At 36.4% G+C, this 12,537-nt stretch overlaps 2 protein-coding genes across 2 annotated transcripts; one reads left to right on the top strand and one right to left on the bottom strand.

Annotated features, from left to right (window-relative positions):
• Positions 1-588: 588 nt before the first annotated feature.
• LOC137385818 (transmembrane protein 53-B-like) lies at positions 589-4,273 on the top strand. The gene is made up of 2 exons (XM_068072388.1): positions 589-788; positions 3,480-4,273. Exons 1-2 carry the CDS (start codon positions 589-591, stop codon positions 4,132-4,134), a joined length of 855 nt encoding a protein of 284 aa, XP_067928489.1. The 3' UTR covers positions 4,135-4,273.
• On the bottom strand, positions 4,140-12,066 carry LOC137385813 (tRNA pseudouridine(38/39) synthase-like). The gene is made up of 3 exons (XM_068072379.1): positions 12,033-12,066; positions 5,706-6,773; positions 4,140-4,620 (listed from the first exon to the last, which is right to left on the bottom strand). Exons 2-3 carry the CDS (start codon positions 6,748-6,750, stop codon positions 4,328-4,330), a joined length of 1,338 nt encoding a protein of 445 aa, XP_067928480.1. The 5' UTR covers positions 6,751-6,773; positions 12,033-12,066; the 3' UTR covers positions 4,140-4,327.
• Between the last annotated feature and the right edge of the window lie 471 nt (positions 12,067-12,537).

The following is a 12,537-nucleotide window of genomic DNA, read 5'->3' as shown; positions in this document are numbered from 1 at the left end:
ACCTGTTTGAGTGAAAAATAGGTAAGTTCATATGATTTCATATTGCTACTGTGAAAGCTAGACATTAATTAATCATTGTGTAAAATAAAAAGCTTACTTTATAGAAATTACGATGTTTGCCATATATCCAAAAAATGAGCACAAAAGAGTTTCATTGAACTTTGACTAGCCAGATGCAGCAACCTTTTGCAAAAGTCAGTTATCTAAACCCATTGGGAAAATTGGTTTGAGCACAAATGTAGTCGCTGATTATCCTAATCTATTAAACATCAGTTTGTTCATAACTAAAAATGTTGCTTTGTGATAGCAGAAAACAGCGTTTTGACAATTATAAACTAGCAGTTTTCTTTTGAAAACAAGCAGTAAAACAACCAACGTACTACATATACGGTACTGTATATGTATAATGGTCTCATTCGGAGTTGTCTTCTTACGCGGATAAAGGCTTCGATAATGCTGATTGATGCTTTTCGACCTTAGCATTAGGTAACTAAAACTACATCGTAATTCTACGAGGCGATATAACAGAGCGATTATGTTGTTAATCACAGGCTTACGTATCTGTTATCCGCTTGAATAGATACGAAAATGGCTGCCGATAATGATACAGACGATATAGAATACTATGTGACTTTTCCTGCTCCAACACTGGGTGCTGACGCAGACGACGAGTTTAATGCATTAAAAGGTTCATTACAGAAGAACGAGACTGCTGTAATGTTAGTTGGATGGATGGGCTGTGAAGATAAATACTTAGCCAAATACAGCAAAATATACGAAAGTGTTGGGTACGTTGTATCTGATGTTAGCGTTTGTACAAGGCCATGCGTCTTAAACATCGTTAGTATGTGAGAATTATCTTAGCTTGTAAGCAGAAGAGCATATAACTCGGTTCAAAATACATGTATTTTTAACGTACAATATATTAGGTACGGCAACTTACCTTTCTGCATTGCTTGTTTTCTGATGCAATATACCAAATTTAAAATTCTTTGATAACCATCAGTTTGTATTATTTCGAAGTTGCTAATTTGGCTCTGTGACAACGCATGAACTACAAAACAATTTTTGCATACTTCTTATTCATTAAGAAATGCTTCACGTTCTTATGGGGGGATGTGGAGAAATTATGTTATGCATAACTAATCCGAATCTACACAACATCAGTGTTGAAATTATTTTGTCATTTTATTTTCACTATGTTTAGTTTGTGCACTTTTGCTTAGCTTTTGGGAACTAATTTGATTATTACTGGTTCAGGTACAAGTGAAGGTGTTAAGCTATTGTAAGCAATACTGATATTTACCAGTAAAAGTTACTACTTTATTCTATAAGTCAAACGATGAAATACACAACTAACAAAATTCTAAAACAATAATATTAATGACAAACAATTATAATAGCTAATAAAAGTTGCATTCTTACTCGAACGGTCGTTCATGTTTGTTTAGTCAGTCCAGTACAGCTGTGAGTCTCCACAGTCAAACGAGAATCGTGACAGTCCATAGGTAGGGGGTTTCGGCAGTTGAAATAGTGGCGTAGCAAAGGTTCCGCTAATGAAGGAGATGAGGCTCTATAGGGGGGAGAGAAGTTCCTCAGCAGGCGGATGGGAAAGCGTCCAAGGAGGCCCTCGAAAAGAGAGAGCGAGAGCTGCTGAGTCATTGGTTGTTTTATAGATGTCTGGCATGTGAGAAGGCTGTGGGTGTAGGTTAAGTGTTGAGGTTCAATGCTATGATATCTTGTTTGTGTAAGTCTTCAGCTGGTGCACGTGATGTCAGTATGTAGGGTGGAGCTCGTGCCTTACTTTTGGTATCTAGGTCATGTTTGACGAGTGGCAAATTTCTATGTGACTCATTTGACTCATCTCTAATGTTTCTCTGGTGGTTTTTTGGAACTGGTAGTTGGTAGGCTTAATTGCTTCGACTTCCCTTTGGCATATTCTTCATCTGGTGTTGACGCAATTTCTATGATCAATTCCTCCAATTTTGAAGTTTCTAATTTGCTTTTGACATTTTCTAATTTGCTTTTGACATTTTCTAATTATTGGATCTTTTAATGTCTTTGGGTGTCTTGTTGCTTATAAGTATTGTATGCCTATCCTGTGGTCTGGCTGCATTCCTTATTGGTATGTTGTTTTCGCATCATCTCCATACAACAACGTTAACGTGCAACATCGTACTATACATGTAAGCCTAAACGTAGCGTTTAATATTAGTAGTAGAACTAATGAGGTGCATTTCTTCATTTAACAAAAAAGTAAAAAATCTAACACTTGCTATCTACAGAGTTGAAGCCAAATCTTTCAAGGATGATACGAGTTTATCTCAAATCAACATTCTAGGTATAATCACTGAACCTTTACCTTTTTAAATCCACAAGCAAAAAAATTTGTCAAGTGTTCAGCTTTTTTCTATATTACTATTCAAAACAACTATTATTTATTTAACTATCTCTTTATTTCGATGCATTCTCAAACATTTTGGTTATTATTTTGACACGTGATGTTATCAGGTGAATTGAAAGGCCAATATAAGGCTCAATATAAAACGTCTCGTAGCCCTAGTTTATAACAAAAACTCCGGGTTCCACAGCAATGCCTGTATCAAATATAGATGCTCGCTACTTTAGAGTTTTGATTCGGCTTGGTCTAATCGTCTAGATTGACTGATCATGTGACCCATACTTCCTGCCTGTCTAGATCGTCTGATCATGTGACCCATACTTCCTTCCAAACAGCGCGAATAATTTCTGCAGCATTTTTCGACTATCACAGCTGACCAACAGACTCTTCATGTTTACTAGAGGATGATATGCACTCCTTCGAGCTAAGGTTAAACAATTAATCGAATTTTTATGGTAGATTCCAATCTACGGCGTTTTCATGATGGCTGCGGTGAACTGTTCGTTTTTGAGCTTTTAAGAGCTTGTTATCACATTTCCACATATTCCGCACTTACAACACAGAGCGAGTAAGACATGGTGAATCTTTCAGTACCAAATAACTGTAATGTGAATTTTGTTGCAAGTCAACCTTTAAAGACAATCTTCAATTTTAGTCAAATCATGGGAAATACATAGTGCTGAAAGGCTTCTTTCTATGATATACAAACAAATTTTATATGGCCTGCGTTCGTTTATATTGTTGTAAAAGTCATGCAATAAATATTAAAACGAACAGTATTATTACATCTGAGCTTATTTTACCTGTCTTTACCTTTTACTCTACTTACTTTTTTACATTTCACTAGAAAACTGTCTTTTGTTGAATAAACTTACTTAACTCGTTAAGCATTGAAGATTCTCGGTTTGTGTGGTACACTGTGCTTTGACTGGGTGGTATGTTTTTTCATTAACAATACATGGTGCTAAAACTATTAATTTATTAAATTAATGTGTCCTCGGCTCTTTCTACGGGGAGAAACAGTGCGCACCAGACTATAAATTACATTTGAGCACTAACCAATGATGTTTTGTTGCAGTTGCACAACAATCCGATACAGCCCTACCAATAGTGATATATATAGAGGACAAAAGACTTCCGAGGTGGCCAAAAAACTTCTGGATGTTTTGATCGAGATGAATTTGTCAGACAACCCAGTGCTTTTTCACATCTTCAGCAATGGTGGCTGTCGGCTATACAATGCTATGAGAAATGAATTACAAAACAACTCATCATTTGAAGAAATCGAACAATTAGGGGTTGTTTATGACAGCGCACCTGGCAACCCAACAGTGAGCCAGATAGTTTTATCCACTTTTCCAGCAAACAATCCCAACATGCTGAGCACTTTGCTAAAGGTTGGGTTTTACGTGTTTGCTGCGGCGTATGTAGGTTTTCTGTCACTTTCCCGTTTATTTGGCTGGAAGGTTGTACCTTGCACTTATGATGAAATGATTTATCATCAGGATGGCTGTCCAGAGCTCTATCTCTTCAGTAAGACAGATGCACTAATAGCTGCGAGTGATGTTGAATATGTAATAACGAGACGACAAATGCAAGGCGTTGACATAACATTTCAGTGTTGGGATGACTCGAAGCACGTGCAGCATTTCAGAACGCACAGAGAAGGTTACATGAAGCAATGCTATGATTTTCTCATGAAATGTCTCAAAAGAGCAAACGACGAAGATTGAGCTGACAGATTAAATCTTTTGTACACTTCTACTTTTTATTATTATATTATAATGATTTGAACTACTAACGAGTGCATATGCTAGTATTTATTATAGCTTAGAACTTTTGAATGATTTATAGTAAAATATACAAGTTGTTTGTTTTAATGAGTTTATTCCCAACAAATTAGGATCCAAGTGCAGATGTATTTGATCAGTCACTCGGATTGCTACTCTCGACTGCAGTACCCTTTAGGCACTTGTCAAGCTTTCTACGTTTTGCATAGTATTCTTTGCGGTCCTCAAGGCTGCTACATGTCGTCCTGCTAAGTAGCGGTCGATGTTCACTGTGCCTGCGGTAGTCCGAGAGCAGAAAGTCAGCGTGGTAATGATCCGCTGTGGGACTATGGTTGGTGAGATGATCGATCAGAGCTTTTAGCATTGTACTCTTCACCGTTTGTTTGGACCAAAGCTGCTGGTAGTGAGACACGAGCCGCTCCACTTCATCTGCGCAGAATACAAGCATAACACCACTAGTATGTTGGGAACAGGTGTCGTTGGGAACAGGTGTCGCTGGCCATATTGTTTTTAGTATGTATCAAACAATATAATATAGGAACTCATCTTTAGATATCGACAATCGCTTGGCAAAGCTGTTTGGGCTGTACATGGAATTGATGTTTCATGTTGGCCACTAGCATGTCTTTTCCATTAGTTATGGTTTGGTTATTTAATCTACTACATACTGATTACAGTACAATAAGTCCACCAGACAGGCATATTAAAAAGGTTTAGACAAGAGTAACAACGAATCCTATTTGAATTTGTAAAAAGCAGAAAACAAACTTTGTTACTTGTACTTGCCGCTGGTGGAGTATATGGTGCTAACACTCACTTGTTTGCGATTAAATTCTTGGTAAAAACCAAATAAGATGGGGAACAACATATATTATGTAAAAAATTGTACAGCGATGTCTCGTTTAAAAAACTGAAGCGATACGAACTGCTAAAAGGGGTGTCAATATGTCTCTATAACAAAAAGCATACCCTATACTTCAATAACTGTGACACTCCATCTTTTTGAGCTGTTGCTCACATTGGTCAAATAAAGGTAAATCTATGCACAAATATAATATTGTTCTCAAAGGCCCAAGTTGAAAAAACTGCAGGCTCACTGTATGCCAATAGACTGAAGTGATGACACGATGTATTCGACAACTAGAAGACATTCATTTTCTATTTTGGAGTTGTCCTATCAGGTAAAGGAGAAATACTAAAATGTTTCGAAAACAATTTCATTTATTTTGGAACTGAGCATCTATAATTTTCAGATTCAACAAAGTTTTTAACGATAATGGGAATAGCCTAGTTCTACCTATGTATAGCTAAGTTGGGTGCAGAGCACCACTTGTAATTGGAGTTGTCCTATCAGTTAAAGGGGAAATACTAAAATGTTTTGAAAACAATTTGATTTATTTTGGAACTGAGCATCTATAATTTTCAGATTCAACCAAGTTTTTAACGATAATGGGAATAGCCTAGTTCTACCTAGGTATAGCCAGGTTGGGTGCAGAGCACCACTTGTAACTCACCTGGATTATAAGACCATTCCAAATCATCGTAAAGGCATTCAAACAGGTTGAGAGGGAGTTCATTAGCCATTGTGTACTGTGGTTTGCACGGGTGCTTCTCCACATCAAACAATTCATCAATGATGCTTGGCTTTTCCAAACCCTTTCCAACCATAAACACCAGAGCCATGATACAACGGATCTGGTGCCATAAAAATGCTTTACTGACCACCGTAAACACACAAATCGAATATCCATCATCAGTCTCGCTCATAACTTCGGCTTTGTCAATTTGGCGCACAAAGCAGGTCACGCCATTGCCCACATCCATCTTGCAAAGATTGCGAAAATCATGAGAACCCTGTAACCTTTGCGCGGCTTCCTTCATTAATTCTATATTCAAATCCCCTTTAGGAAAATAATATTTGTAAATCCTTGAGTTACAATCAAATCTTGCGCTGAAATCTGTTTTCACTGGCACCCACGCTAACACCCGAATTTCGTCAGGTAGTATCCTATTGAGAATTCCGGTGTAGTCTAACTCGGGCTTTGGCTTATCCGTCTCCACAGGATTTTCTGCTGGGACGACACCGAGGCCTGATGACTGAGTAGACCGCAAATCGATAGAAATAACTTGACAAAATGCGCTCACTCCTTTGTCTGTACGACCACATCTATGATAATTCGACGTCTCACGATTTTTTATAAGCTTTGTCGCTACCAAAGCATCAAACAATACGTGCTCGATGGTTTCGTTAGTGTCTTCTTGCACAACATACCCTTTGTAGTTCCAACCAAGATACGCTATCCTCAGTGCAACATGGCGTCTGCTATGCTTTGACCAATCAAACGGCCTATCTTTGTAGTGTTTTGCTCTTCCAGATTTCTCTCCATTATTTTTGGCTATGACATTTTTCAATTGATTCACATGAAACTCTAGCTGTCGTATTCTGTCGACGAGCTCCTCCTTACTCAATGAGTTCAAATCAGCCAACTTCTTAACACTTTTCACTGAAGTTTTAGCTGACAATTCAGATGCATATGGCGCTGAAGTTTCATCAGACATCTTGTAGCAGACTGCAAGTCCAACTATAACATAAAAACAAATAAACATTCTCTAGCAACTTCAAACATAGGCAAGTAACTGAAATACCCAGCGCTATTCAGATAAATTCAGGTAGCCTCTCCACACTTTCCCTTAATACATGCTTGTTTACCAATCTATCTCATATGATTATATATCTAGGTCAAATGTACACAGCCTAATTTCAGTACCATAACATTAATTTGTGGCTTTGTAGATGCATAAAATATATCTGCAACTTGTTAGGGTAGGTTTTTTAAAAAACTTGATCCCTCTGCCGTTATCCATGTCTATATAGCAATATCTCATACGATAATATGTCTATGATAATATGTCTATGATAATATGTCTATGCTTATGTACTTCACCTAAATTGTAGTCGCCGTACTACGGAGTTGCAGCAAGGTTTCTATCTTTTAGTTTACATAGAAATGAAAAGCTCAAATAAAAAAGGAAGATAGTACAAATTCATTAAAACAAAAATACAACCAACAAAGGTTTAAAAGTTTAAGTTCATAAAGTGCATAAACATTAAGTTTATGCACTTTTAAAATATATGTAACTTATTGTAACGTAGCCAAGATTATTGTTTATATAAGTGTTGTTAATGTAAAACAAGCATGGTTACACTTTTTATCAAAAATATTTCCAAAAAAATAATTGATTAGGCATTATCAACCTTTGCAATTCGATTGAGTATATTTTTAACAAACTTGAGTTTCTAAACCGTCAAATTTGGTACCTGCACCTGTTACTGAAAGTATTTGTAAGAATTCAAGATGCTGGAGAAGTTGGAGACTTTTCTTTGCGATGCAATATATTTTGATCTAATTGAAATTGATTGTTAAAAAAGAGAAACTGGTAAGAAAAAAAACAAACGATTGGCTTGACACTAAGGACTGCATCTGCACACAGCAATGATGCAGTCAACCATCCTTCAAAGAATCTCGTTAGTTCACATATCGAAAAAGACAAACACCGTTGGTAGTAAAGATGAACCATTGCCTCCAAAACCTAAGCTCACTGTCTCGTCCAGAAATCGCTCGACAATATTATCGGCTACACTGATTTGTAACCAGGAAGTGAGACCCAGCAATATTATTAACATTTTAGAGCCTTCAGAGAAATTATCATTGATAGACAACACCAGCCAGAAAGACAACAAAAATTAATTCGTTTTTCAAGCCTGTCTGTCCCAACCTGTTTGTGGAAATGGACCAAAATATTGAGGAACCATGACCTCAGTTGTTTCAACTTTCTACAAGTGGCTATCAGCAACTCGCTTCTTCAGACTCAGAATAAACCAAAACATTTACTACCTGATTAATGTCTATCGCTTCAAGCACCTTCGGCATCCACATGAGGCAGATAGGTTTCTTTTCTACTTTTTTTATATTTAAACTGCAATTTTTTTCACAGGTACAATATTTTAAAGTATATACAGTATAGTATAGTGCACAGTATATAGTGCAATATACATGTATATAGACTCAATTAATGTTTTTTTCTGTATATATAGACCTACATCTACATGTAGGCATGTTGGTTAAAGGTTGACTTGCAACAAAATTCACATTACAGTTATTTGGTATCAAAAGATTCACTATGTCTTACCTTGCTGTGTTGTAGGTGCAAAATATGTGGAAATGTGATTACAAGCTTTCAAAAGCTAAAAAACAAACAGTTAATCACAGCCACACGAGACCGCCATAGTTTGGAATCTCTTTCCAAAACGGCTCAAATGGGACGCAGTTGTACAAGATGGCTTCCGTTTACATTTTCATGCAACCTCATTCATCGAAATATTTTCACAAATATACTTCACGCATTCAATAAAACCATGTCTATTGTTCTTACGCGTCTATTTTATTATCATTGTAATGCTGTCACTTTCAGCACTGATACCCTATAACCTACCATAAAAATTCGTTAAAATTTTTAACCTTAGCTCGAAGGAGTACATATCATTGTCTGATAAACATGACGAGTCTGTTGGTCACCTGTGATAATCGACAAATGCTGCAGAAATTATTCGTGAAGTATGGGTCACATGATCAGATTACGAATAAACGATTAGACCAAGCCAAAACAAAACTGTAAAGTAGCGAGCATCTATATTTGATACGAGGTCTTTGGTAAAACCCGAAGTGTTGGTCATAAACTAGTGCTACGAGAAGTTTTATATTGAGCCTTTTATTGGCCTTGCAATTCACGTGAGAACATCACGTGACAAGACAATAACCAAATGTAATGACTACGTCAGAGAACTAAGCTGATTTCAATCTACCGCGGCTTTTTGTTTTGGAGCTTTTAAGAGCTTGTCATCACATTTCCACATATTTTGCACCTACAACACAGCAGAGTAAGACATAGTGAATCTTCTGATACCAAATAATTGTAATGTGAATTTTGTTGCAAGTCAACCTTTAAACTATTAGTCTATTTTAATGAGGGTCGACTGTTCTAAAAAGAAAAGAGAATTACTTGATATATCAAAATGAATTTGTCTACCCGTTACCGTAAAACGTCAATTAAAGTCCCACCTTTATTTGAATGCCACATCTAATAGAACGTGACTATAAAAGGGTTGAAAAATACAGCGGCACTCTTTAATTGAATGCCACCTCTTATAGACCGCCACTTTGACATTCATCATGTTTGACCTTTATAAACTCATAATAGAATGAGATCAGTAGCAAATTCTGCACAAAATGGTACTAGTAATGACATGCCAATCGCCAACTAGAAATGATCACACAGGGTCTTCACCATGCTCCCAAAATTGTATGGCTTCTGGCTTACACTAAACTGCGTAGACCACATGTTGTACATGTATTATCAGTATGGACTACAGCAATTAACAAGCCTGTATATGAAAGGCCATCAGATATATATTTAACGTACAAGGAAAAGAAAGTGTATCTGCTGCACGTAAAAAACTTGGAATTGACACATTTGCTGAAAGACAAAAGAAGACACACACTCCGACTTTGTATTCTATCTAACAAGGAGAAACACACTGCACTGTCAAGTTCATATGATGATCTGATACAAGACTGAACAGCATCTATGGTTTCCACCAGAGCTATGGTCAACGGAGAAACACAGACAATATATGCCAAAAAATCTGCTTATCACAACAGCTTTCTATCACAAACTATTAGAGAACTTAAATCAAAGATCTGCCATTAACCATGCACATAATCAATAAACCAACGCCTTTAACACACTGCCACTAATTTTTTAGCAATTTTCAAGTGCATCATCTACAACTTTTAAAAACATGATAGCATAAGTGATCTAATGTACCCTAGGACACTTATGTATTCGCGGCATCTAACTTTCGCGTTTCCGCGGTGTAATCCTCTCGCAAAAATTTAATGAGCGAAACTAAACTATCATAACGAACGAGCGAAAACGCGAAGTTAAATAGCTTTGTTCATTGATATCCACAATAAAATCGTAATATTAGAAATGCAGGCAACTTTCGTCTGTGGTTAGGATAAATGGGAAATTTCTGGTAAACTCATTATAGCTAATACACCAACTGAGCAGCATGGCAAAGCAATATCAGTTTAGTCACCGAATTTGTAACTGATGAGGATGAAAGTCTGGTAGGTGAAGTCGTAAAATTGAAGAATAATTATTGCAGTGATGAATTTTATTACCATCCAAAAACAATATCAACCCTCATCAGGTCCAACCACATTATCTCTTTCACTGCCAATCATGTACAAATTCGTTACCGGCCTAGTGCCAGCCATTTTACCGAAATTGCCGATATTGCTTCATGATATGTATACAGTATTTTTCAAGTTCTACTTTAATTATCTGTATAATCACGAAAATCTAAACTGGCTATTATGTCATCAACAACTAATTACCTGTTTTATGACTCGCGCGGGGTAGTTAATGAACTCATAGAAAAATGTTCGTTTTTAGATTAGAAATTCTCAAACAAAAGTTTAAAATTGCTTCGTTGTTTTAGGCTGATTTTATAGAGAAATCTTCGGACAACACAGTCAATTTCATAAAACACTTAAAGACCGTGGGTTATGTAGTCAACAAATAATAAAATCAGGTTACCAGACAATTGCTGAGAAATTCAGAAAATGCGTTTATGTCAGTGGCCCCTAGAAAACGCATAAATGCGTTTATGGCAGCGTAAGGGTTATACAGTTTTGGTTGTGAAGTTGGTTGTTACCTATCTATTATCTTCTTCTTGGGATTCGAGTGTGAAAGTCACGGCGGGAGGGACCTAGACGTCATTGATAGTCTAAGAAACAAATGGCAGCAAGTGATCAAATTGAATTGTCGATCTCACCCACACATTTCAACCTGTGGTTTACAAATACGAACTATTCCCAAATTGAATTTTTTTCTTATTGGTGAACTGGACTTGAGGAATGTAATTTTTTTTCCACTGCATTTATTTTCACAGCATTTATTTTCACACCACTATATTTTCGCACTCATCAGTGCCACGAAATTAAGTTGCAGCGAAATTTTACTCTGTGTGCTACTCACGAAACTAAATACTAGCGAAATATAAGTGTCCTAGGGTAGATGAAAATAAAAATAATTGGTTTCAAGTGACCCATTTTAGTTATGGTTTTCAATATTGAATGGAAATATTTCATTGCTGGTTTTTTAATCATTTAAGTTACTTTAGCATTTACGTATTAGACAAACAAACAAAAGTAAGCATTTGATTGTACATGTATATTGTGTTTATGGAGGTTAGCGTGATAATACAGAATTCTATTGACCTCACTAATACTGAAAAAAGAGTAGTGTACTTATCCACTTTGCATTGAGTATGAGTAGTGGATAGGGTATAACATACATGCAAAGCAACTAAGTAAGGGATGGAGTAGAACTATAGACCTATTAACTATAAGTATAGTTAATAGGTCTATGACTAGAACAGATTAAGCACTGTATATACATCGGATATGAAAAACTAGACATTTGATTTTGCAAGTGGACTAGATTTTAAGTTGATTGTACTAATGGACACGTGTAAAAAACTTTATTTATCACGGAAAGCTCCCTACTCCAATTCAAGAGCCTAAAAAGTGTAGACGGCTGGTTTTAATAATAAAGACAAAGGACCACTAAGAACATTTAAGGCGACTAAGTTTACTCATTGGTGTAGAAAACACTCGTAGTTTAGAGCATACTATGAAAATATTTTTACCAAAGTCTAGTAGATAACGTAGAGAATTACAATTAACAGTTGATAAAAATATTTGTGTTTATACCTAATAAGCTCTTGAGAGAAGCATGTGGAGCTGATGAAAAATTGCAAATGCGATTATCACCTTGACATTAGTATAGTGAATAGTTCACGTTTCTTGAACATAACACCCGACTCGTAAATGCAACTTGATATCGCAACTGGTGATGTGTCAGACAGCTATTTCTTCCAATCCATTTGTTGTCAGACTAAAAAATCCTGTCTGTTTTCTCGCTGGAAAAAGCATATACAGTATTTTCATTATCAAACAATGTTGATTAGCGTGCACGGACGAACAGATATCTACACCCCGTTCAACAACAAATTTATTTTAGTGCAGCATGAGTACGCGTGTGTTGCAAATACGAAAGTATTTGGGTTGCATACAGACCTGCCAACCCAAGAGTGGGGCAATGCGTGAAATTTGGTTTTTGGGGCAATTGATGTATCAATGATCGTATATATAAAATTGTGGAAATTGGGGAAAAAATTTCACGCATTTCTCACGCATTTTCATTTTTTCTTTGGGG

Source organism: Watersipora subatra, chromosome 1 (assembly GCF_963576615.1).
Source record: "Watersipora subatra chromosome 1, tzWatSuba1.1, whole genome shotgun sequence".
Lineage (NCBI taxonomy): Eukaryota > Metazoa > Bryozoa > Gymnolaemata > Cheilostomatida > Watersiporidae > Watersipora > Watersipora subatra.
The sequence above is the reverse complement of the archived record's forward strand: the minus strand, read 5'-3'. Positions and strand labels throughout refer to the sequence as shown.

Coding starts and splice junctions, on each gene's coding strand:
- LOC137385813 (XM_068072379.1), bottom strand. CDS start 6,750: ATGTCTGATGAAACTTCAGCGCCATATGCATCTGAATTGTCAGCTAAA. Junction 4,621..5,705: donor GGAATGGTCTTATAATCCAG/GTGAGTTACAAG, acceptor TATTCTGCGCAG/ATGAAGTGGAGCGGCTCGTG.
- LOC137385818 (XM_068072388.1), top strand. CDS start 589: ATGGCTGCCGATAATGATACAGACGATATAGAATACTATGTGACTTTT. Junction 789..3,479: donor AAAATATACGAAAGTGTTGG/GTACGTTGTATC, acceptor GTTTTGTTGCAG/TTGCACAACAATCCGATACA.